At 37.3% G+C, this 26,087-nt stretch overlaps 1 protein-coding gene across 3 annotated transcripts in view; it reads left to right on the top strand.

Annotated features, from left to right (window-relative positions):
* The window catches only part of Ubr3 (ubiquitin protein ligase E3 component n-recognin 3), a 131,630-nt gene extending 107,517 nt beyond the window's left edge, over positions 1–24,113 (top strand). For all 3 annotated transcript variants that reach the window (XM_085834795.1, XM_085834796.1, XM_085834797.1), the window contains 10 exons: positions 2,579–2,664; positions 5,491–5,596; positions 11,171–11,274; positions 14,613–14,737; positions 17,694–17,801; positions 17,902–18,027; positions 19,973–20,152; positions 22,030–22,239; positions 22,680–22,819; positions 23,104–24,113. In XM_085834795.1, the coding sequence (XP_085690921.1) occupies positions 2,579–2,664; positions 5,491–5,596; positions 11,171–11,274; positions 14,613–14,737; positions 17,694–17,801; positions 17,902–18,027; positions 19,973–20,152; positions 22,030–22,239; positions 22,680–22,819; positions 23,104–23,221 (1,303 nt within the window). In that variant the 3' untranslated portion in view covers positions 23,222–24,113. The remainder of the gene's footprint in view (positions 1–2,578; positions 2,665–5,490; positions 5,597–11,170; positions 11,275–14,612; positions 14,738–17,693; positions 17,802–17,901; positions 18,028–19,972; positions 20,153–22,029; positions 22,240–22,679; positions 22,820–23,103) is intronic.
* Positions 24,114–26,087: the final 1,974 nt, after the last annotated feature.

The raw sequence follows: 26,087 nt of genomic DNA, 5'->3' as shown, positions 1-26,087 counted from the left end.
ATGGTTGCTTGAGCAACATTGTATATAAAACAGAATAAAAAAATAGGTTCTACAAATGTTATTTTGGTAAAATACTATAGAACATTCAAAAGGGAATGTAAACGAATTAAAACAAAGTATATGAAATATCTATTTTCTCTCTCAGAAAGGATTCCTAGAAGAGCTGTGTCTTCATTTTAGGCTCTCAACCCAACAGAGAAACTTGCTCAGACAATGAAGTGGCTAGATATATTCTCTAGACCTCTAGATATATTCTCTCAAGGCCTCAGATATATTCTCTAAAATCTTTGCACTTTCTATTGTTCCAGTTTGAATTGATTTTCTGTGTGTGTGTGTGTGTATACACACGTGCACACACACTTTTTTTTTTGGCTATGTATGTGAATATGTATGCCTGCACATTTGTTTTTCAGATTATTGCCCTAAAAATAACAGTAAGAAGGGGAACATAGCAAGAGCACAAACTTTGATATGGATAAAGGGCTGATGTGTATAGTTAAAAGACTTTTTAATGCTGCTGTATCTAAGTCCACAGTGATAGCTTTCTGCAGTCTTGTCATTCTTTGAAATGTAGAGGTTTTCTCTGTTGCCAAATTCACTGGGTATGTTTCTGGTAGAAGTTATGATCTACTTTTCTTCAAGAATTAAAAGCATAAAAACTTCACTTCCAAATTATGCTTATTTTTGTATTATCCATCCAGGAAAGAAAAACATACTGCTGTGATTTTTCAACAGTGGAATGTAATAGGGGATACACATCCACCTGGATGGCTTAGTCTAGTGAGTTTTAAAGTTTGGGTGGAAATGAAACAATGCAATGTTGATGGTTAGGGTCTCTGACATTGATTTTTTTTTTTAAATTTTAAATATTATGTATTAACTTTTTGTATGGTTTTATAAGATGAAGTAGAACTGTTGCATAGAAGTATCTTTCAGCCATATTTTAAAATAATGTAAGACTTAATAGGTTTATTTTCTTTAGAATAAAATTCATAATAACTTATTTGTCATCCTTTAAAGTATATTTGGTGATCCAATAAACAGAATTGTTATAATTCAGTGACATTTTTATGAATACAGTGAGATGAGAGTTGGCATTCTGGTTGTGACATAGATTTGTAAGATTTGTTTGTGTATTTGGTTGGTACTTTAAAAAAGTGCTGTCTAGGAAATCATAGTTTTTATAAGAGAATATAGCCATTAATTTTTTTCTACAGATTAGGCATCAGAAGATTTGTGAAAACAAAATATATTGATCTCATTTATATTCCCTTGATGAAGGAACACATGCTGGTCTCCGCGCTCGCTTTCTGTCCACTAATATGAAATCCTTGTCCCTGCTTCCTTGCTGGTAGGTTTTTAGAAGTTCAGTGAGCATTGCAAATCGCCCGAAGGGTGGAAAAGTCCCTTGTCACACAGATGCCCTTATCAGCAGCAGCCAGATGGAGCTCTGAGCAGGAACCTTATTCATGTTAAAGTGCATCTTCCCCACCCCAAGAAGAAGATGAAACCATTCTGTTAGAAATGGGTAGCAAATGTACAGACTAAGGAATAGTAATATTTTAAAGTTTGTATGTTATATGTGAAACATCATCTTAAAATATAGCCGAAACCAGTTAAATGTTTTGTTTTTAAATAAAATAGGGTGTAGTCTTTTCTTGAATCGCAGCAGAGAATAAGCTGGGAGTCTCACCTCTCTTTAAGGTGGGGGTGAAGGTGGGCGGGTGTTTCATCAGCATACTTTGAATATAAACTAGTTAACTCAGTTTTGTTTGAAAATAAATATTTAAGGTGATGGTTGAAGTACAGCACAGTCGAAGTATAACTCAAATTTTATTTTTTATTTTAGTAAAATTATTCTATTGTTACTCTGAGCATTTCGGTTTTATATAGGTTTGCTTTTTGAAACATCAGTTTACTCATAGTTGCTATTTGGTAAGCTAATAAATGCTGAATGCCTTGTAATTTCAGACGTTTGTAAGCAGTACTGATCTTTATCACTATCAATAATTATACAATAGTTTTAATAAAACTGAAATTGTAGAAATCTATAAAAGAGACCATGATTGATTATGTGTTGGTCATAGTCACTTAAGTGTTGGTGGTTTTGTTTCACAATACTAATTTCCGGATACCATCTAATGTCCAATGAATGAAAACTGTTCCCTTATTAGAAAAATCAGTTTGCCTTTTTTAGTGACAGTGGTTATCTATCTGTTGGATGACAGTTGAAGTACATATTTTTCATTAAATTTATATATAGGCTTATAAAGTATGTTGCAGGGAATTTTTGTTGTTGTTAAGGCCCAATTTTTAGTTTGCAAGTGACTGAGACTTTGCAACAATTACATAGTTGTATGTGTACTTCTTTTACAGGTTTAAATTTAAACATCTATGAGAGATGGATAAATTGTTACTTTTTAATTACTAAGTATAAGAAAAAACATTAATGCTGCATAAATTGTGATTTTGCAAGTAATAAAGTTGAAGAGTTTATCTTCCACCTTGATTGAAGTATGTCAATAAAAACAGTCTCCCTAGCTTATAACCGAGATAGATTTGAATGCTTTGCTTACAGAACCAATCTGGAACTGGAACTGATTCATAGAGGAGGCAGTCTCTGCTCAGGTGGTGCAAGCACAGCGGGGAAAAGATCTTGTTTGAGTAAGTACTGAACAGGGCTAGGCTTTAGAAGATTTCTATTTGTGCCAGTTTTGAAAGCCTGTTAGGCAACGTGGTCATTCAGTGTTTTGTTTTCCTTCAAATTCTGTTCATATAAGTTCAGTTTTCAAAGTAATAGATGCTCAAAATGCTACTATTCTTAGAAAAACAATGTGAACATTTAGCCTTTTCTGTTTTGTGATTGGTCAGTGTGCTCAAAATGCTACTACCCTTAGGAAAAAAATGTAGGTATTTAGCATTTTCTATATTGTGATTGGTCAGCAATATAAATGTCTAATTGATCAGATTTACATAAATGCATTATTCTCAGGAATAAAAAAATTCAAGTTTTTGAAAGAAATTTTACATGTTACTTAATAATATCTAGTAGAAATGCATATCAACCTTTAAAAATACTATATATAAATTTAAACTATATGTAAATAAAAAATTATATATATAATTTTGAAAAGATATGTATTAGGGTTGATTTAAAAGCAAAATACCTTAAATTTTTTTTTACCATAAAAATACAAACATGAAATTTTGATAAAGTTATTTATAATTTTTTAAATGTTTATAATAGATTTGGGTATTTTATTTTGGGATACCACTTGATTTCTAGAATACAAGATTCGAGAAGCTGTTTATTTACTGAGTGTGTAGTGACCTCTAATGTATGCATTTAAACTTTATGTGTACTCTGTGGTGTAATAATATGTTTTAAATGGGCAGCTGTTAAGATGAAGAAGGTGTAGTTTATCCTATGTCTGAATTAGTACACAGTACAGATTCCTAAGTTACAATGGTTTGGTTCGAGTACAGAAAGCGTTGCTTAGAAGGTTTCCAGTAAAGGGGCTCCGGGGCACATTTTCCTTCTGAGACATTTACGTTTATTCAGAGGCTTGGAGTTCGTGAATTTATCCATAATCTTGATACTATAAATACAATTCTAGTGGCTTTTTCTCAAGTTCTTTGGCTTCCAGTTTCTCTCTCACCACTGATTTCTCTTGGTCCCGATGAGCAGATCTGCAGGCATCTGTAGCAGCTTCTGTGCAGTGCTGCTCCTGATTCCTAAGTCAGACCTCGAGCTCTCCTTAGCCACCAGTTCTGCCAGATGCAGGGCACTGTGTGCAGCATGTGAGACTGGTTCTTGGCCATGATTGTAAGATGGGTTGTCGCCCATGACTATTGTTAGAGGAGTTTTAAGGGTGGGGATCATTTCTGGATGGAACCAGTGAAGCTTTCATGGATAATAACAAGGCTTTGAAAGATAATGAGAAAGATTCTGTTGCAAATTAGACAAAGAAGAACTTCATATCAATATGACTTCAATAGATGTAGGACCAAGCAAATGTAAAAAGTAAGGTATAACTTTTTATTAAGAGAAAGTTTTTGTTAATGATTATACTGTTTACTTCTTTATTAAAATGATTGGAAAGCAGTTATGAAACTCCACAGATTCTGGTGACATTAAAGAAGATTTTCAGGTTTTTCTTTGGCAGAAGTAGAAATTGTTGAAGTCATTGGAAGATATATATTGTGTAGTTATTAGTATCAGAGCACCATGTGAGAGACATTATCTCTTGGCAGGAAAATAAGCCGTCTTCTGTACCTCGATCTGAGACTTCCTGCTTGTTACTGTAGCTGAGAGGCCGCAGTTAACATCTCAAGGGATTCTGTGATTTCACCAAGATTAAAACTGGACACTAGGAGTCTAGCTCAGTGGTGGAGCACTTCCCTGGCATGTTCCAGGCCCAGCACTACAAACAACAACAAGTGGAACACAAAACTAGCTTATACTGTAGTTAAAAAAGCTAAGGTAGCCTCTAGTTCTGACAGTTTGATTTGGGAAGTTCTAACCTAATGTAGATATAATTCATGATCTATATTAAACTTATGTCTGTGTATGCAGCAATTTAAAATGTATAGACAGCTTAAAATAGTTTAATTGTTCAAAGAATGAAAACCTGGAGAGAGAAATTCTCCACAGAAGAAGTTCACTTTTATTTGAACTGCTAGGGATGTCTTGTCCAGGTAGGGAGTTGAAGGTAGAGTTAGGAAATGGCTACAATACTAAGAAGTACAAACTAGTATAACTGCAGCATGAAATGAAGGTGAAACAGGTCTGTCTATAGCAGATGAGGAAAACAGACCACTTGTGAGTGAAGGCTGAGCATAAGGACATGTTTAGATTTTATTAGGAATCATGGGAGTTATGGTTAGAGCACTGTAGATGGGAATGAAGTGGTTGTAGCTTATGGTGGCCAGTCTTGGTTTGCTGGTTGGCTTTGGTCAACTTGACACAAGCTTAGACATATCTGGGATATTATTATTAGAGGGGGTCTTAATTGAGAAGATTTCTTTATAAGGTTGACCTATAGGCAACTCTGTAGGCATTTTCTTGATTAGTGTTTGATTTCGGAGGGCTCAACTCATTGGGGCAGTGGCACCCCTGGAGAAGTGGTTCTGGATGGCATATGAATGCAGGCTGAGCAAGCCATGAGCAAGCCAGTAAGCAGTGCCCCTCCATGGCTTCTGCTTCACTTGCTGCTTCCAGGTTCCTGCCTTGACTCTTCTCACTGATGGGGTGTTAGCTGAGAGCTGTAAGATAAACCCTTGCCTCTCCAAAGTGATTTTGTCACAGCAAGAAAAACCCACATAAGACACGGGGTAAACTTGATTCATTATAATGACTGATCAAATTAAAAGGATCATATTTCTTTAATAAAACTATTAGAAGAAAGTTACTTGAACGTTTGAGAACATTTTGTTCTGGAAGAATTGTATCAACTTTCTCATTAGTGTTTTTTCCCCCAATTCATTTAGATCAGCTGTTCCATGTATTAGCCTTGCACATGCGGCTTTATACCATTGATTCTGAGTATAATCCATGGAAAAAACTCACCCAGTTAGTGGAAGATATGAATTCACAGTAAGTATTATTGAAAGCATTAAAACAGTTAAAATCCTTTTTAGAAAGATAGTTGTTAAATTTAAAAATGGTATTAAATTTGTATATGAATATATTTCTCCTTGAAACATTAAGTGTACAATAACACTTAAAACAATTCACCATAATCCTCTTTAAAAGTCATACAGAAGTTTCTGAGAAGTGAAGAATCCTATTGGCTTTTTATGCAAGTGAAGCACTCAACTTAGAAGTAGGTAGCGACTGGTTGCTACTTTATGTCACAGTTTGGTCAGTGGCTTCACTTAGCCTTTCACGCTTCCTTGTAAGATCCTCATTGCTCTTCGTCTGATGGTCTGTAGACCGCTGGTGGTCCCTGTCTTTCATCTCATTTGCTTCCATCAAATAGTAACAGAGAAGAATCTGCTCATCGGGTTAGCCGGATGGTTTCTATAAAGAACTTTCTTACACAGACTGTTTGTTGGCTCATATATATATATATATATATATATATATATATGAGAGAGAGATTGGTAGGATGAATGTTTGATTCTTTCCCAGTTTATAAACTTTGAAAGTAATGAGTTAGTGCTCTGGCAACTGTCATTGATTACCAGTAAGTTCCACTTGCTTGGTTATTTTATAATGTTAATATTTTACATATGTAATGTGTTTCATTTCATTCTGGTCATTCTTTTTAGCTCACACTCTTCTAGCTCACAGAGAATCCTTCTAGGTTGGCTGGTACACATTTGACATGTTGCATATAGTATTTCATAAGATCTTTGTTTCCTGGTTTGAACACAGTTCACTTTAGTTCTGTAATTGCCCCTTCTCTGTGTAATTCTCTAATAATACTTAGAAATCATGGTCTGAGTCTTAAGGGGCCTCATTGTTTGTAGGCCATCCCTGCCTGCTTAACCGCCTAGCTGCCTGCCTGCCTGTCCATCCATCCACCTACCCACCTACCTATCCATCCTTCTTTCTTTGTAAGATTTACTTTCTTTCTTTATGTGGGTTTGAGTGGATGCATGCTGTGTGTGTGTACTCATGGAGGTCAGAAGAGGGCATCAGATTCCCTGCAGCCAGAGTTAGGGGAGGGGAGTGTGCTGCCTGATGCAGGTGCTGGGAGCCAGCCTGGGTCCTCTGGAAGAAAGGCCAGTGTTCATAACTATTGAGCCGTCTCTCCAGCCCTCTCTTTTCATTTTTTCTTTTTTAAGGATTAAAGATCTTGAGTTCTTACTGGTATTTCTAATTCAGGCACATTGTAACATTGCAAAGCTTTTAAGTTATAACATTTTGTTATGTTCTTAAAAACCTTTATTTATATTAATGTAATTACTCATTTGCATAACTATTTGTTGACTTCAAATATCACTATTAACTGCTAAAGATACACTAATTACTTCATTGGCATAAACAAGTAAGTTGCTGGACAAAAGTAACTTGAAGGTTTATTTCCCTTGTAGTTTAAGGGCATAGCTTGTCCTGTGGGAGTGGCAGGAGCAGGAGGTAGCTCATGCGCAGACAGATACTGTTAGTATCTCCTTTCTCCTTTTTATTATGTCTGGTACTATGGGTTGGTGCCATGCACATTGAAGGTGGGTCTTCCCAGCTCATGGGACCCAAACTAGAAACTCCCTCAGAGGCACATCCACAGGGCTGTCTCCTCCGTGATCCTAGAGCCTATCAAGTATAATCACTATATCAGACATTCCCTTTGCTCTTAGAACATGTGTCATTAGGAGTATATCGTAAAAAAAGAAACAGGAAAACGTTTTAAAATAACTTTGAAGGTTTGTTTTACTGTCTCATCATCATGATGTATGCTTCACTTTAGTTCTCCCCACTATTTAACAACTGACCTTTCTTCGTGTGTGTTTTGCTACATGAACATTTTCTAAGTAAAAACAATCAGGTAAATTTAGGTACATTTGTCTTCCACCCACATGGACTACTTATTGTGATCCTCTTACCTATTAACTAGTTGTAAAGACTAGGAGGTCAGTTTTCTCATTTCCAGCCATGCTTGTATAGTATCGAGCCTGGTCCCTGTGGAATGAGTTGAAAATATATCCCACCAGATTCTCAGATGTCTGTTTACCTGATTTTTGTTGTTGTTGTTCAAGTTTTAAAATTAGCAATTTACTAGTTATTCCTTTTGGGTCAGTGAACTTTGCCCCACTCTGTCCTCACGAAGCAGTTGACTCACAGTTTCTTCCAGCACCTGCATGGTTTTACTTTTTACAGTAAGGGTTTTCAGTTTAACCTGTTTGGGATTTATTATAGAGTATAGTATAGGTCAACACAGAATTTTATTTTAGTTCTCTCTATAGCTGTAAATATCTTACCATTTACCTTTACACAGTAGCAAAGTGCATGTGGAGACCAGAGAAGAAACTCAGGTATTATTCCTCGGTACCTTCCGTGTGGGCTTTGTTTTATTAGAGACAAGGTCTCTCATTGGCCTCGGGCTTGCTGGTCTTCTATGCCTCTCCAGGTCTGGGATTACAAGCATGTACCACTAGATTTCTTTACATGGGTGGATTTTGCTATCCCCCCCCCACCCGACCAGTCTACTTTTAGAGTTTAGTTTTAAATTGCTACTTAAAAGTGCTGAGATAGAAACAATCTTTTTTCTTGTTTGGAAACTTTATACAAGATGTAGTTCTTTTTAATCAGTTGTACCTCTCCTCCTCCCTACTTCAGTTTTTCCTCTAGGCTCACTACCATTTTCCCTCCCAACTCACTGAGACCCCTGATGGTGCCTGTATGTGCAGGGTGTACATGCTGTGCACCCACTGGGTGTGTTGTAGCTTCTCAGGGCCACCTTGACAAAGAGAATTGATTGTTCCCGCCCCATAGCCATCAGTTACCAATAGCTCCTCATCTAGGGACAGAACTTGATGTGGTCCCTGTCCATGCTGGGATGATTGCTGCAGATCTTGGACATGGCGTTAAAGCCACTGAATTTGTGTACAGTGGGGCTATCACCATATACTGCCTCTGTGATGCCTACTACCAGGCACTCACACTCTTCCTGCTCCTGTTTCCATGATGATCCCTGAACCTTAGGGAGAGAATGAGGTATAGCTGATTAGTTTAGAGGTGGGCACGCCACAGTCTTGTCTTCTCTGCACCCTGACCAGGTGCTAATGTCTATATCAGTCACCGTCTACTGTAAAATGAAGCTAATTTGGTGAGGAAACCAAACCTGGGTCCTCCACAAGAGCAGTAAGAGCTCTTAACTACTGAGCCATCTCTCCAGGTAGGGGTGTGTGTGTGTGTGTGTGTGTGTGTGTGTGTCGTATATTATATATTATATGATATTTAAAATCTATTTTAAGATTGATTTATTTTATGGTTGTGAGCTACCATGTGGTTGCTGGGGATTGAACTCAGGACCTCTAGAAGGGCAATCAGTGTTCCCAGCTGCTGAGTTATCTCTGCAGCCCCCTTCTTTTATATTTTGAAAGGATAGTGTAGCTCACTGAAGTAAAGGCTGTCCTTGAACTAATAGATCTCCTGCTTCAGAAACCCAGTACTAGGATTACAAGGCATACACTGTTTTGCCTGGCTGTGAGTTCTTTGTGAATCATGTTTTCAGGATCTCTGTCCATTTTTCTGTTCCCGTCTTACTTTTTTTTTTTTTTTTTTTTTTTGAGGAAGGATCTTACTGTGCTGTTCTGGCTGTCCCAAAACTCAGAAACCCACCTCCCTCTGCCTAAAGGCATGTGCCACTACTGCCTAGCTGACATTTTATTATTTAAAGTATATGAATAATTATTTATGATTTAAGATACAGAATTTTATTTTGTCACGGTTGGGTTTGGAGATAAATGTCAAGGTCTGGTTTATGCTGTTTTTTTTTTTCATACTTGTAGAAAATTTTCCACAAAGGATAATTTGCCTTTTGACTTTAATTACTTTGCTTACCATTAAAAAAAAAGAAATTCTATGACACAAGTTTGAACTTGGTCTTTATCTTTTTATTGTTTATAAATTTTGAATTTCCATTCCATCCAATATCTGTTAAATACTTTCATAAGGCATAGTCTGTTCCCAGCCTTAAGATTTTTGTAGTATTTATCTCTATTTTCTTCTTGGAGATTTCTCATGGAATTATATACATAAGGTATAATATTATATATGCATAGACACATATAGTATTTTATATGTATATTATATATTCATATACACAAATATATAAACACACACACACATATATATATATATATATACATACATATACACATGTATATATAACTTGGAATTTATTTCCATCTGCAGTAGCAGATAAAGATAAAAATATTTCCAGGTAGTTGTATTCAAGTATATCTAAAGTCAAGGGTCAATGAGATGAGAATTTAGAATGTCCTAAATGTAGTAAACTTTGTAATTAAGAAATTATTATTGATCATATGGAAAATTATTCGCATGAGGGATTTTGACACTTAAATGGTGCTCCTCCTTCCCTTCCCAGTTTTGGTCTTAGAAAATAAGGGGCTAGGAGCATAGAAATCAGAGACATGCAATGATGGGAGCCTTGGCCTCAGAGAGGACTATAAGTACAGTATATGAGAAGTATTTTAGGGAATGGTGAAATTTAAAGAGCGATCTTTCATCAGTAGTCATAAGAGTCACAGAAGCAGGAATCAACTCATCCAGCTGTTTGTCCAGTGCCTGGCACATAATAGGTACCAGCATTTACTGATTTCTTTGCTGGGGAGTAGAGCCTAATGACAGGCTTAAACGATATGGCTCAAGCCTGGTCAGAAATATAGTTTCAGAACTTAGCCAGTTTTGGAAGCTTGAGATTTACTTTGATTGACATGAAAATTTGAATGTATAATAAAAATAATTAACTTTCTAATATTAAGACTGTACTTGGTGATAGAGTGCTTGTTAGATATATAAAATGTATGAGATTCTGAGTTCAGTTTCAGGCAGGCAGGCAGGCAGGCAGGCAGGCAGGCGTGCATGTGCTCTTTTCGTGTGAGCCATGCTTGAGGTCCGTATTTTCATAGTGCTGCCCATCTCTAGCTTTGATACCTTTTGTGGTGTGTGAGAAATTCTTCTTTGATTATCCTGTGTTAAAAATCCAAATGATAAGGCTTTTGTTAGAATTTGTGTCAGCAATAAAATCTTAACAAGTTTTAGTGAGAATATTAACCAGTCCAGGTTTCGGATCTGTGCCTGTGCTTCTTCATAAGGTGAGCATTTGTTTATCTTGAGCTGGTTGTGACTAGATCTATGAGCTGCCTTATCTGACTTGTTTTCTTGTGTTATACTCAATACCTTCCTTAGTTTCTGTAATTTCCGTGATCCAAAAGACTCAGTGTCATGTTAATGTAGTGCAGGTATTTAACTTTAGTAAGGTTTAATAAAGTTCTTACATAGTTTTCAAGTTAAGACAAAAGAAATGTATGCACTACTAAAATAATTACAGTATCAGTAAAGCAAAATATGGCCACCAAGCACTTCTGCAAAGATTCCTCCCTTGTCTTTGTTTCTGTTTTGTAGACATACATGTTAGATGTGAAATGAATTAGAAAGATATGCAGTGCTCTAGACTGTGACCATGCCACTTTTCTTTAGGGTGGGGAATGAAGACCAGCAGCCAGAAGTTCCAATCCTTTATCATGATGTGACATCCCTTCTGCTCATCCAGATCTTAATGATGCCACAACCCTTACGTAAAGGTAGGTCTTTAATTCAGGCCCTCAGATTACTTTTGGAATATTTTAGAGATTCTAGGGACAAATAGGACATCCAGGCTGACAGAATGATTGTGAGAATGATAGACCAACCTTAGATGTGGCGGGGCCAGCCGTGCATAGACTGGGACCCCTAACTGAATCTAGAAGAGGAAGCCAGCTGTGCACTGCTGTTGTGTCCCTCCAGTCCTCTCCCACTGCTCCTTCCTTACAGACTAATGGGACAGGATGCCCTGTGTGCCTGCTTTCTTGCTGGGAGGGACTCTTCCTCAAACTGTAAATCAAGTAAAATCTTTCTCCTAAAAAAAAAAAAAGAAAGAAAGAAAAAAAATTTTTTAATGAAAAATAGTATTTTATTAGTAGTATATTTTAATCACAGCCAGGAAGGTAAGAGAGAAATAAAGGTGTTTTTTAAAATCGTCAGTTTATTTATCAACGAGATGTAAAATGCTTGAGGAAAGTACCTTAAATATTGTTGTTTAAAAAAAAAATAAAGTATTAATGTAAAAGAAAATTTGAAAAACAGAGCAAAGTGTCACCTTTAATATCGCCTCCAAATCTACATGTACACAGTAGGTAATTACAATTCTATTAAAAATGCGATATCCTATCATTTTAAATTAGTGTTAGCATTATAACACTTAGATGAACATTAGATGAACACTTAGTTATAACATTAGATGAACAACTTTAACATTAAATTAGCAACATTTTAAGTATTGCTCCATAGTTTGTATAGGTTTTACCTTAAAGCATTTAAAATATTTTGTCACCTAATAAACTTTCTTTTGTTTTGAAAAACTGATTTATTGCTTTATTTTGTATTGAGGTAGGGTATCATTATATAGTTCTACGTAATCTGGAATTTTCTGTATAGATCAGATTGGCTTGGAACTCACAGAGCTCCCCCTGCTTCTGCCTCTTGAGTACTAGGATCGATGGTGTGCTCCACTATCCTAGCCCTGTTTTGCTGTTGTAAGTTACAGTGTAATGTTGGTGTAAAATGTTCCCCGTGGAAAACATTGTAAATGTGTATATTTCAGTTTTAATACAATAATTTAATAAAATCAATCTAGGGGTAGGAAGTGACCATTTATTTTAAGTACAGACAAATTATAATATTTCAAGTAAATTATATTTGGTAAATAGTAAGATGTCATTAATATCCAAATCACATTCATAGCAACTCTGAATTTTGATTTAATTTTTGTTGTTGTTTCTGTTTGCGTTTTTGCAAGATATATATATAGTTTCTCTGTGTAGCCCTGGCTGTCCTGGAACTCACTCAACCTGTAGACCAGGTTGGCCTCTAACTCAGAGATTTACCTGCCTCTGTCTTGCAAGTGCTGGGATTAAACACACATGCCACCAACGCTTGGCTTGATTTAATATTTTAATTACAATATTCACATAGCATACAGTGTGCTGCTTAGACATCTTTACAGTTATTTTACATTTTAATACATCATCATCTTTACTAGGTTCCAGAAAAATTTAATCAACACAAAAGGAGTGATTATCAGTAGGCACTCACCATATTCTCCTTTGAACATAGTTTAGGTATTTTTAGTATTGTTTTTGTGTGATTGACTATAGCTATGGATTTATCCATTTATTTTATAGACTTTAAAACCTAAAGTTGTCAAAGAACCTAATTCAGCCTCTTTGCAAAATAAATTTTAAGTTCTGTAATATGTATATGTGTAGGGAGGAAAATTTTGGTTAGTTTAGGGGAACAGGTCCTAAGGCTCACCGTGGCTTATTGCTGATGTAGTCAGATAATACACAGTATGGTATATTTTAACCTATAGAAAGCTGCTTTGTCTTATATTTTAAGTAATTCAATATATATTTCCCTTATAGGGATAGTTTCATCATATAAACCTGAGAACCTAAAAGAGAAGATACTTGCTGTGTAGAGGGAGTTATACTTCAGTTAGTAGCACAGGACTGTGCCTGACTGTGCATGTAGCTGTGGAGTCGTGTTCAGAAAGGACGGTTGGCTTTAGCGCTTGCCCAAAGACAGGAGGGATATCAGTGTGCTGAGACATTTGATCCTACAGATTCTTATTCAGTAGGAACAAATCCTAAAGTTGTGTTCTAAAACAAGTTAAGAAATTTTGATTTTCAAAAAAAAAGAAAGAAAGAAAGAAAATAAAAGAAAAGAAAGAAAGAAAGAAATTTGGATTTTCATGGTTAAATTAATGGATTAGACTAGATTGAGGGAAAAAATCTGTATAAAATTTTATGTTACTTAATGACCCTTAAATCATTCCTTAATATCATGATTTTATGAACAGATTTAATAAGCAAAGTTGGTTTAGAACTGAGTTGTGAAGTCATTGTCTACTTTGGTCAAAATACATTTTTAAGGGCTGGAGAGATGGCTCAGCAGTTAAGAGCACCAACTGCTCTTCCAGAGAGAGGTCCTGAGTTCAATTCCAGCATCCACATGGTGGCTCACAACCATCTGTAATGAGATCCAGTGCCCTCTTCTGGTGTGTCTGAAGATAGCCACAGTGTACTCATACATAAAATAAAACACATTTTTAAATTTTCATTGTGAGAGAAAGAATGAGAGAGAGAGAGAGAGAGAGAGAGAGAGAGAGAGAGAGAGAGAGAGAGAGAGAGATTTAAACCTTTTGGATTAATTGAGCTCTGCCTAAATATTTAAGAGGAAATTTGATTCAAACAGATTTTAATAACATTTTACTGTTTTGATATTTACCAAAGTATTGATTTGTGCAAATTATGTGAAATGTATAGTGGTCATATTTAGGAAATAGTCTGTTAAGTGGGCAAGAATGAGGCAAGTCACACTATGAAAAGCAGTTGTAGAATTAGGAATATTTTTGATTTTTCAGACTGGCCTTGGGCTCAGTCTACAGGCAGAGCAGGCTTTGAACTTGCAATCCTTTGCCTCAAAGCTCCTAAGTAGCTGGGATCACAGTCCTGCTCTACCAGGTCACAAGAAAACACACTTGTAGAAGACACTGTCACTGACACATCTCATAGGGTGTGCCAATGGGTAAAGGGAAGAAGGGGGCAGCAGCTGAGAGCCAGTCCCAGCATCTGCCCTCTTGTCACCATGCTACAGCTGAAGCGAGGAGCAAAAGCAGCTCTTCCCTCCCCTAAGTTGTTTATGTCACATATTTGGTCGTAGCAGCAGTAAGAACAGTAGAACAGTACAGTATGGTTTCATTCTATCAACCACACAAATGCTGAAAAAAGTGCACATGCAGGGAAAGGTATAGGTATGTGGAGTAGATTTTGGTTCAAAATATGTGCATTGCAAACAGCCGGTGCTGTCTTTGCCGTTGCAGAGCATTTCACCTGCATTGTGAAAGTCCTCTTCACCCTGCTGTACACACAGGCCCTGGCAGCGCTCTCAGTTAAGGGCACTGAAGAGGACCGGTCAGCCTGGAAACACGCCGGAGCTCTTAGAAAGGTAATCTCTTCCCTGAATTCTCTCTCACTTCATAGTCAGGGGAGGCCATTTAAGGTGGAATGGAAGCAAATGAGAGTATGTATTTGTCATGGGTTTCTTGTTTTGCATTTGTGGTGCTGGAATTTGAGTACAAGCCTCCTGAACGCTAGACAGGTGCTCTACCAGTGAGCCACAGCTTAGCCCAAGAGTGGTTGTTAGGCAAAGTGAATTAAAAATGGTTTTAAATGGAAATGGGGGGAAAAAATTAAAAATGTTTTGTTACATGTCTTAGTTGTGACTACTGTAACTTTGATAAAATGAAATGACCAACTTAGAAAAGAAGGGTTTATTTTATTTTATTTGGTTTGCTATCCTTAGTCACAGTAAACTGAAGGCAGCCAACGTTGGCACTCAAACCCAAAAGGGACCTGGAGGCAGAGGCCTTTTTTTTTTTTTTTTTAATAGAACCCAGGACCAGCAACCAAGGGTGCCCCACCCACAGTGAACTGGACCCTCCCCTATTAATCACTAATCATGAAAATGCACTACAGGCTTGCCTACAGCCCAATCTTAGGGAGGCATTTTCTCAATTAAGGTCTCCTCCTCTTGAATGACTTGAGCTTTTGTTAAGTTGACATAAAAGTAACCAGGATACTGCACTGTTATACACTGTTAGATACAGAAAATATCTCTAAATTTGGCCTCCATAAAATTTAATAGTTTTGTCCTGACTTTGTAGTAACCTTTAAACTTAAGAGAAGTTATTTTAAAAATGTTCCAGTTCAAATTGTATCTCTTGGTTCAAAAGAACTAACTCCACCCATGTGCATGAAACGTATTGACTCTGACCATCACTGTTCTAGCAGTTCACTCCCAAATCACAGTCCACGCACTGGAATTTAACATAGTCATCAAAGTGCATTGTGGCTTAAATAGCAGATGTGCCAGGTGCCCATCAGACTGTACTTAGTATGCCAGTCTGCTTTTGAAGACAGACGTTACATCTTTAGACAAAGAATGGAAAACTGTCTGAGCCTCACCCTTCTTAAAGGTAAACTGCAAGTTCAGACTGTACGTTAGGGACTTGCCAGCATTCCTAGCTAAGGAAGGTGGAAGCAGAAGCATTGTAGGCTCAAACTGACCTGGAACCTGGGCCCCCAGGAGTACATGAGATGGTCTCAAAACAAACACTTTTTGATACTTTTTGTTGTTTGTTGAAAGTAGGACCATAGAATCTGAAATATGCTTTAAGGACATGACCCCTATCCTAACGTTCACAAAGCAATGCTTAGGACAAAAGCTTTGAACCTATGCTGATAGACCTTGTACATCACTGGTGTGTGTGCGTGTGCGTGTGCGTGCGTGCATGCGCGCGCTTGTCTGAATGGCAGCTAACGAGGGCAGAAGAAGGTGCCAGATTCCCTAGAGCTAGAGTTACTGGTGGTTGTGAGATGCCCTCTGGGTGTGCTGGGAACTGAATGCAGTCCTCTGTAAGAGCAGCAACAGCTCATAACCACTGCGTTGTCCCTTCTGTCCTGTGCCTGTGGATTCTGACTTCATTCTTTGTTTAATCCATTGGCTTTTGCTACCTCTTCCCTAGTTTGTCAGCTCTTGATTTTAGAATCCATGTTCTCATTAGTTTAGAATTAGAACACAATGTACATGAATGGGCACAGTAGAAAGCAGAAGGAAAATTTTAAATAAGAATTTGATTATTAAAAAAAAGCATGTTCAATCAAGTTCCAAAGCCAGAAGCTCCAAAATTATCTAGATAAATTCCATTCATAGCTAGAAAATACTTGTTGCTAGAGTTTCATTTTGAAGAAGAATTTGTGGAAACAAGACAGTGTGGTGGACATTTTGGGGTTCACAGTCTAGGGAAAAGGATACAGCAACATGGATGACACACTGAGCATCAACGAGCAAGCATCATCAAGTAACACATCTGTGGGCCAGCTAGGGATGCTGCCACTGTTTAGGGTGGCACTGGAGGTGTGGCTCAGCAAGAATGCTTGTCTCGCAGGCCTAAGCTGTGGGTTTGATCCCTTGATGTAGATGGTAGGGAAGTGGGAGATGAGAGGGGACAGTAAGAGTTCAGGACAAATCTATACTTCCTGGTATTTATTCAGTTATTCTTTATATTGAAAAGTATAGTTAATGAGTAGAATGATATCATAGAAAAATATTTCTTCTGATATATACATTATTATCATACTTTATTTTTACTATTTTTAATATAATAGTAAGAGATACAATTCTCTGATATAAAGATCTTATTGAAAATTTTTATAACTTTTTCTTATAAAAATAGAAGTGGTTATTGTTATTAAGCTTCATTTATAGGACATTATTTAATGTGATTGTTTATATATTGTATGATATCACACATTTTATCACAGTTACATTTTTACAGTAAACTTAAAAAAGAATCTTTAGGGAATCTGTAAACATTATGGCCCTTTTTTTTTTTTTTTAAACTTCATATGAAATGACTTATGCCACTGTCAGGAGGCTGTTTATACACACTTTTACTTGACTCTTTGCAAACATTTCTCATATGGTTCAAATTTGTTGTGTTTGTTGCCTGTAAAATATTTCTGAGTCAGTGACCCTTCCCTAGGTCAGGCGACTACTTAGGATGAGTTCTCAGCAGTGGAAGGTGTGTGTGTGTGTGTGTGTGTGTGTGTGTGTGCAGTTTACATAAAAATTACACAACATATATCATTCTACAAATAAATATATATGTACTACGTTATGTCTTTTAAAGACATAACTAGAATAATTTTGTTAATAAAATTTGAATAAATTTTACTCAATTGTGATTCCAGAGTTAATCTGAATTTAGAAGAAATGAAATTCGTGTGTTTGAGATATAATTCAATTACAATTTTACTACTTAAACAATATTATTTCCAGTGAGGTTTCTTTTGTAATTTCTCAGGACCCTGTGTAAAATTAATATTTTAATTTTTCCCAGAATACATGTGATGCAGAAAAGTGTTACGAAGTGCTGTTGAGCTTTGTTATAAGTGAGCTGTCTAAAGGGAAGTTATATTATGAAGAAGGCGCTCAGGAGTGTGCGATGGTACGTCTGTTAACTCAGGTCTTACTACCACGAGGAGTGAACGTTTGGAAAGCTGCGTCTGTTGTAGCTTGAACTCTTCACTTTTCTGTTTTAACTTTAGGTCAGTCCTATTGCTTGGTCTCCTGAGTCCATGGAAAGATACATACAGGATTTCTGCTTACCTTTCCTCAGGATCGGCAGCCTTCTTCAGCACCACCTCTTTGGGGAAGATTTACCCAGTTGCCAGGTATAATTTGGCCTTGGTGTTACAGTAGGCTAATTTCCAAATCATACTGACGCATAGGCGACTCCTTCTGTCTCTTCCTATGCAGACTGTGCTATGAGGATATTCTGGTTTTCCTCAGAGGACTAGATGTCCTGAATATTACCTATTTTATGTTACTAGCACCCCCCCCCCTTTTTTTTTCCTGATAACATTGCTAGTTTGGGGTGGTTGAGCAGTTTTTAGATCAGGTTAGTGTAAATTCAGGCCAAATGCTTGAGTAAGAATGGTTGGTGTTCATTCTGTTGGATACTTGTATCACTGGAGTCACATGCTTTTAATACTCATTTAAAAGGTGCATTGCTCAGAAGGGTGGCTGTTAGACCATGTGGTAGGATTTAGGTTTTTATAGAAATAAATGTTTGCTTTTTTAGATAATTGTGTTAAAAGTTGGATGACTGAATTACTGCAGGTTTGATTTAGTTCATAGAGCTGTGAATCAAAAAAACAGGCAAGAGAGAGACAGGGCAGAAGACTGAAGTATGTGTATGCATTGACTTGGTCCTGACTTGAACGGCTAACTCAAGAAATTTGATGTAGAAATACAACTCACCGTATTTATGGCCTTGGAAACCTGAATTATATTAGATTAAAATAGCTTTTCTGTTCCTTCTGTCTTGAGTTATTGAATGTGATATTTAGCAATTAGATAGCTTTGGTTTTTATCAAGTGCCTCAAGGTTACTATGTATTTGTTGACCATTACTATCTACTTAGAGTTATAAGATGTTATTAAACTTTAAGCATGATATTTATGTGTATCTATACATGTATATGCATATTCAGGAGTTGAAACATTTTCAAAGTATGGAAGGGTTGGTTTATTTTTTGAGTGAAGAAGAAAATTGATCCCCCAAATAAGGAAAAGAGATCCACTAGCCTCCAATATAGTCATGATTGTCTGAAAGATCTATATATGTGTTTACAAGACTAACATCTTTAAAAGAAAGCTTAAGGGGACTGGTGGTATGGCTCAGTTAGAGAATTCTTGCCTAGCATACACAGAGCCTTGTGATCAGTCCCAGTTCTTAGGAGGTAGAGGCAAGAAGACCAAAAGTTTATGGTCATATCTGTTTAGGGGATGTGAGATGAGCCTGAGTATATGAGGTATTGTCTCAGAAAGAAAATAAAATTTTTGAAGTCAGTCTGGTTTAGAGAATCCAGGCCAGCCAGGGTGACATAATGTGAGCCTGTTTCAGAAGGAGAGAAAAACAAATAAATATGAGTTATTCATTCTAGTTTCTCTAGTAATTTTATTAGTGAACAGAGCTTCAGATCGGACAGATCATTCTATGGATTTTAAAAAGGCACACTACACACCATCACCTCACTTTAAAATTTTCTTTTGTTTCATGTGTATTGAGAGCCCAAGAAAATTATTTAGCTCTTCTTTCTGTGAATTCTATGATTTTTCTTGTTCTCTATGTACACTGGCAAGGAGTCCACCACAGCCCTATTTTTTGGGATGCAGGGCCTTCAAGCACCCTATCACTCAACCAGTGCTTGGTTATTGAGACATAGTCTGATTGTTGATACTCCATGCTGCCTTCAAAGTCTTTCTTCAAACTTGAACTTTCATATTCCTAGGTTACAGGGCTGCCTACCACACCCAGATCAGTGCGTATGCTTCCTAAATCCAAAATAGCTCTTTTGTTGTCTAAAGAGCATTTATAGAGTTGCTACTGCCTGTCAACTATTCATCAGGTATGTGACAGCTGCCTAAAGGAAGCACCCGTTGGGCCGTTTAGGAGTTAAGTATTTGGAGGATGCTTGGGTAAAGAAGGAGCCTCTCCTTCTGTCACCCGTGCTCCCGTCACTTGTTCTCAGCTCTCCTGGTTTCCCACTGCCCACAGTCACTGGGGAGTGTGACAGCTAAAATATCTTGACATTTTCTGTTTCACATCTAAAAGGAAGAAGAAGAATTTTCCGTCCTTGCCAGCTGCCTGGGACTTCTGCCAACTCTTTACCAAACAGATCACCCGTTCATCAGTGCCTCATGTCTGGACTGGCCAGTTGCAGCATTTGACATTATAACTCAGTGGTGTTTTGAGATAACATCATTTACGGAGAGACACGCAGAGCAAGGAAAGGTATGGAGAAAAGTGGGGGGCAATGTGCTTCTAGGTAGGGGACTAATGGAAGAAGTCAAATCTAAGTCATTGGTGGCAGCAGGTTTTAAACTGATAAAGTTGAAATAATAGTTGAGTCAAGTCATAAGTAGTAAAGAAAGCAGAAATATGTCACTTAAAAAAGTGTACTAGCTGTTACTTTTGGCTTAAGTCTGTAGATTTTAATTAAATCATTTAAGCAACCATCATAGTGATGTTGGAAAATAAAAAAAAATTAAAGTTAATAAATAGTATTCTTAGTTGTAAAATTGTCTCATGTTTAAAAGTATTTGATAATGAACACTAAAAGATTATGTCTGTAACATTTAAATGTGGGTTTGTATTGCCAGCTTGGTTGGTAAAGGGTTTATAGTGACCAGTAACTGAGAGTGGAGGTAGGCAGCAGGCCACTGCATTGCCATCGTTTCTGTTCCTGAGAGCCGAAGTGATGTGATGGCATCGCTATTTCGCAGGGTCCTTCTGTTGACCCTTTAGTAAAGTAAGACGGTAAATCACCAGGTTGTTCAGAGGTGAAGAGACTCCACACTACTTTCTGATTATAGAAGTCAGAAAGTAGCTACTTCAAGAGTCATTTGAGAGGAATCCATAGCCTTGGTGACCAGATGCAGGTGACTTCTGATCTTAGATAAAATCATTGCATGTTCTAGTTCTCATGGAACATGTTCCTGCTGTGTCTCATTGAGGTTCTGTCTTGGCAGTCAAGACATGTCACGTCTTGCTTGTGTTTCCATTGTTGTGATATCATGAATCTGCTACCTTGCTTCATTTGACACAAATATGTTTAAGTGTACTACAGACTTTGAAGTGCCTGTAAGCATGCCTATCGCTGCTGCTTCTGTCCCTAGCAGCAGTACTGTCTTCTCTTGAATCTATGCTTTTTGAGGCTTTGCCTCTTCCAGCAAAAGTGTCTGCTAATCAGTCTTCCTTACAGCCGTACCTCCTCCAACTCTGCTGCTGCGTCACTCTCTTTAAGCATTGCTGTGTTTATATGGGCAAGAGTCAACCCAGGGCCTCCCGTGTGGTGAGCTCTGAATCCCAAGTGCCGCTGAGCTTAGTGTCTGTTTATCATCTGTTGCTTTAATGAAGCCTTCACAGAACAGAAATTCTTATTTTTCTTTGAATTTCCCAATTCCTAGAAAGTGTTTTACAGAAACTCGTTGGCTAATGAATATATGGAATTATAGTGTGAATGGAGTAATATCTAGAAAAAAAATCACCAGTACCGTTTTACTCCTGCAAGTAGTAAATACAGCTCACTCTGCAGGAAGTGTAGCCGGCTTTGAGTTTTCCATACGAAACAGGGAGTTTATTCAAAGGGTTTTAGGCCCTTAGCACTTACAGATACAAATAATCATGACAGCCTAAAGTATATGAACATAACATATTCAGGAGGGAGAATTCATAAAAAGCATTAAAATAGGAACAATACTGTAGCTCTGACTTGTGCTGAAGAAAAGCTGAAGAATCACTTAGATATGACAGGTCAAGACCCGGTCAGGTCAGGAAATGTTTAATTAACTAGTTAATATCTTTGCATGTTTAGAGATATATTTTCATGCATGTTCAGAGGTACTATTTTTTTCCTCTCTTAAAATCATAAACATATATTAGGATGTTTACTCTAAAGTTTTACATCTGCTATAATTGAAATCTGTATGGAAATAAAGAATAATTGCTAACAGACTGTTTGGTTTTTTGTAAAATGGAAAAAATATTTTTAATAAATAAGTCACATTCTTGAAAGTAGATTTTTCATCCTAAAATAAAATCATTTTAAAATTTGAGCATATAACTTTAGTATCCAACATAGGGCTGATGACTATTTTTGGATGTTTTAGGCCTTGCTTATCCAAGAATCAAGATGGAAGTTACCACACCTGTTACAGTTGCCTGAGAATTACAACACTATTTTCCAGTACTACCATAGAAAAACCTGCAGTGTCTGCACCAAGGTTCCTAAAGACCCAGCTGTTTGCCTCGTCTGCGGCACTTTTGTATGCCTGAAAGGCCTGTGCTGCAAGCAGCAAAGTTACTGTGAATGTGTGCTGGTAAGCAGATGGACCAGAGCCGTCCAGCCCGGCTCCGGGGAGTGTGGCACAGTGAGACTCTGAGCTCTTCACAGTCTGTGAGTTAGACAGTACACTCAGAGCTTGGTAAAACCCAGATTGTGTTTAACAATAAAGTAAAGCCTTTCTCAAGTACAATCCCAGTTCTTCTCGCTTTTGCCCACCTTTAACATGCAGGGCAGCAGCCTTCACTGATGCACTGGGGGCCAGCCAGCCTTAGTGCTAGATGAGCTGGTAATGCTTCTACATTATGCTCGCCTCAACGCTTCCTCGTTTATTCATGAGCTGTTGGAGCTGGGGATACAGGCTTAAAGAGAGAAAATATTATTTTAAAATCAATAGTTTTAGATTAGTAATGATTTCTGCAATGGCCATTTGATTTAAAGTGCATTGGTTTTTCTTGTTTGTTTGTTTGTTTAAAGCATTCTCAGAATTGTGGTGCAGGAACAGGGATTTTCCTTTTAATCAACGCGTCAGTGATTATCATCATCCGAGGCCACCGCTTTTGCCTCTGGGGTTCCGTCTACTTGGATGCTCATGGAGAAGAGGACCGGGACCTCAGGTTAGCCCTGCCTTGGAACACATGCCAAGTGTTTTCCTGAAGCTCCAGCAGGAGAAACCAGTGTGCCACACCTGGTTTTGCAATTATAACTTAAAATGTTACAAAGTACGACAATCACTAATTTAAATAGTTATTTCTAGCTTTGAGAGTTTTCCTATCCAAAATACAAGACACATAAAATGAAATTATACTGTTATCTTTGCCATCGTGTGTTGAAGAAGGAATGCATGGGTAAGCCTGTTTGGCTCTCATGATTAATGCTTTGTGCTATTTTTGTGTTGCAGGCGAGGCAAGCCTCTCTACATCTGTGAGGAGCGGTACAGAGTTCTCGAGCAACAGTGGGTTTCCCACACGTTTGACCACATCAATAAAAGATGGGGTCCGCACTACAATGGGCTGTGACACACACCTCAGCATTGCATATATTATCATTTTCACTGAGATTGATTTTCATCAACAATAAGCTTTAATTTAATTTGGGGGGATTGATGTCTTTGCTGAGGGATAAAAAGAAAACATACATTATGCAGCCTTCCCAGAATTAGGTGCTTGGTAGCCACAGTAATGGTATCATAGTTTTCTCAAGTATCCGGACAACAGATAATTTAAATCATTCTTTAGTGGTCATTTTTTAAGTGCACAATAATAAAAGCACAACTGTCCACAAAAATCATTGAGAAATGATTTTCCCTATAATGCCCTGAGTGGTTGTCCCTGACAGAGAGGATGTGGTTTATCTGAGGTTTTCCTGCTCCTTTTGTGTTTTCATTTGCATCTGCTAAACATAATGCATCGTTTCCTTTGTCACCCTTGTGTTGATTTGAGATTTTCGCTGTATGTAATTAGAAACAAATGTAAAACATGATTTATGTGAAATATTGTATAGTAAAAAATTGGTCTAATAGTAGAACTTTAAATTTTTTTCTTATTGTGAGGAATCTGTTAAAGTTTAAGGCTTTGCTGAAAACTTAATTCATTCTCAGGAATTTCATAAATGCTTTCCCCGGGTAAATAATTGAACTAGCTGTAAAATATAGTGCAGTGCAGTGTAGTGCAGCGCACAGAGGGAGGGCAAGGCATATGTGTGGTTGGGGAGGTCCTTAAAAAATATATATGTGTGGGCTGAGGGTAGAGCTCAGTGGTAGAAAGCTTACTTGGCTAACATTTACAGAACCCGAGTTTCATCTTAAGCACCACACACACACAAAATCAATTTGCCATTTCAACTAAATGAAAATAAGAGTTGTTAGTGACGAGCATATGTTACAATAAAATCAAAAGGGTTAAGAACATATACATGGCAGAGTTTTGATTCTGTGCATGCCCACCTTTCCTTACCAACCAAGCCTTTATTTACATGATCAGATTGAAATGCTCATCTGTCCAACACATGAACATTAAGTTCTGGGACTCTCCTCGGTGACTGAAGAAGCTCCTCTGTGCTGGGTTCCTGCAGTGTCACTGATGTTTCTGTGTGCTTTCCTACAACAGGAAAGGCTCAGAGGTACTGACCCTGGGAGTGAGCCGTGCTCCCGCTTTTAGTCATTGCTGTGAAGATCAGCTTATTGGTGGGTGGGTGGGGGGTTAATTCAGAATGGGAATGAGTGAGCTAAAATCCACTTAGTAAGAGGGAAAGAAGATGACAGAAAAACATATTTTATTGGTACCAAGATTTTTTTCCAGGTGATTGAATAATTTGATGATTATTTCATATATAGTACTATCAAGCGATTCCTGGTACTTTGGATTTCCATGGCTTGCTATATAAAATTACATTTTTTTTACTTGTAAAAGTAAACAACAGAACATTGAATGAGAAAATATCAAAGTAACATCAAACCCATGTTCCAAAATTTTTTGAATTGATGATGGCGTTACAGACCATGAAAGTAACATAAAACAGTGGCTTTGCACTAACACACGGGGGACAGAGTAGTGCACACACAGACGTGGTCAGAACGCCAGAAGATTGCCTGGAGCATTGTAAGAAAATATGCGGGAATAGCTTGCTATTTTTATATACATTTCCAAAATGGTGAGATAACTTTGTTAAGAGTAGAATGACTTCTTCAGGTAAATCCCTGCCCTTCTACACCTGCTCTCTAAAGTGCTGTGCTACAAGCTCAGCCTGCTACCTTTTTTGCTTCGGTCATTATAAATAGCGACCATTTGTAAGTGTGGTTGAAGAGCAAAATGCTAATTACATCTCTAGTAAATACTGTTACAGGATTCATGAACTTGAGTAATTTTACAGTTTGGAACTCTGATGCTATATATACATGGTATAATGTATTCAGACTTTGATCACTACATATTTAAATGGAATGTTTATGGTTGTGCATATGGATGTGAAGTGAAAATATTAGCCTTAACTTTAAAATTTGGATATTTGATAGTGTTTATTTTGATATTGGTGAATTAGTCACCAGTAAATTTTAAAAAAAGCACTTGGTTGAAATTGTACTTGAATAAATACATGCATGCTGCTAAATTAGAACCTCCATTTCCCTAACTTTTATAAGTCCCATTTATAAACCCACTTTTAAAATAACAGGTCCAAGTTAGAGTGATGTGTGTATATTATTCAAAAACATGTACTGGTGTGATCTTGTATGAATGATCATTTAAATACAGTACATTACTGTAGAAGCGAAATCAACCTTTATAATTAAGCAGAAATTATAAAACTAGGAATAATTGACGTTGTAAGATATGTTAATAAAACCTACTGTCATTTGCTTTGTGCAAGATCCTTATAATGTTGAATGTTTATGTTTTCTTTTTCAAAGATATTGAGAGTGACATAGGAGAGTGATGGGGTAATTAGGAACTGCCTTTCACTGTGTTCTCTTGCCTCCTCCTGAAGGACCAGGTCCTGTTAGTTTTGTGTGGTCTCATGATCACACTTTTGCTAAGTGTTAAGTGTTTGTGCTAGGTGCAGAAGCATGACTCTGGCCTGTTGTCTGCTGAGAGTTCCTACCTAGGCCTGGAAACTGCTTCGTAAGGGCATTTGTCTTGAGGGGTCTGTGGTCTTCCATGAACTGACCATTCTTATCAGTGCACCTCTGTCCTGTAGTTCACCAGGTAGTAATTCCGTTTACACATTCTGGTATTTGTTGTTTTTTATGATCTATAAAAGACACTGACCATAAGATACTGACTGAAGAGGATGTAACCCAACCCAACCTTCCATACTGCCTTTGGGATTGTAACTGCTCGTTCTCAGGTTCCTTTTGTTTTTGTTTTTGTTTTGAGTTCATGTTCGAAA

This window comes from Mus caroli, unplaced genomic scaffold, assembly GCF_978045245.1.
Source record: "Mus caroli unplaced genomic scaffold, Mus_caroli_1 scaffold_2, whole genome shotgun sequence".
Taxonomy (NCBI): domain Eukaryota; kingdom Metazoa; phylum Chordata; class Mammalia; order Rodentia; family Muridae; genus Mus; species Mus caroli.
Note: the sequence above shows the minus strand (reverse complement) of the source record. Positions and strands in the feature narration are given on the sequence as shown.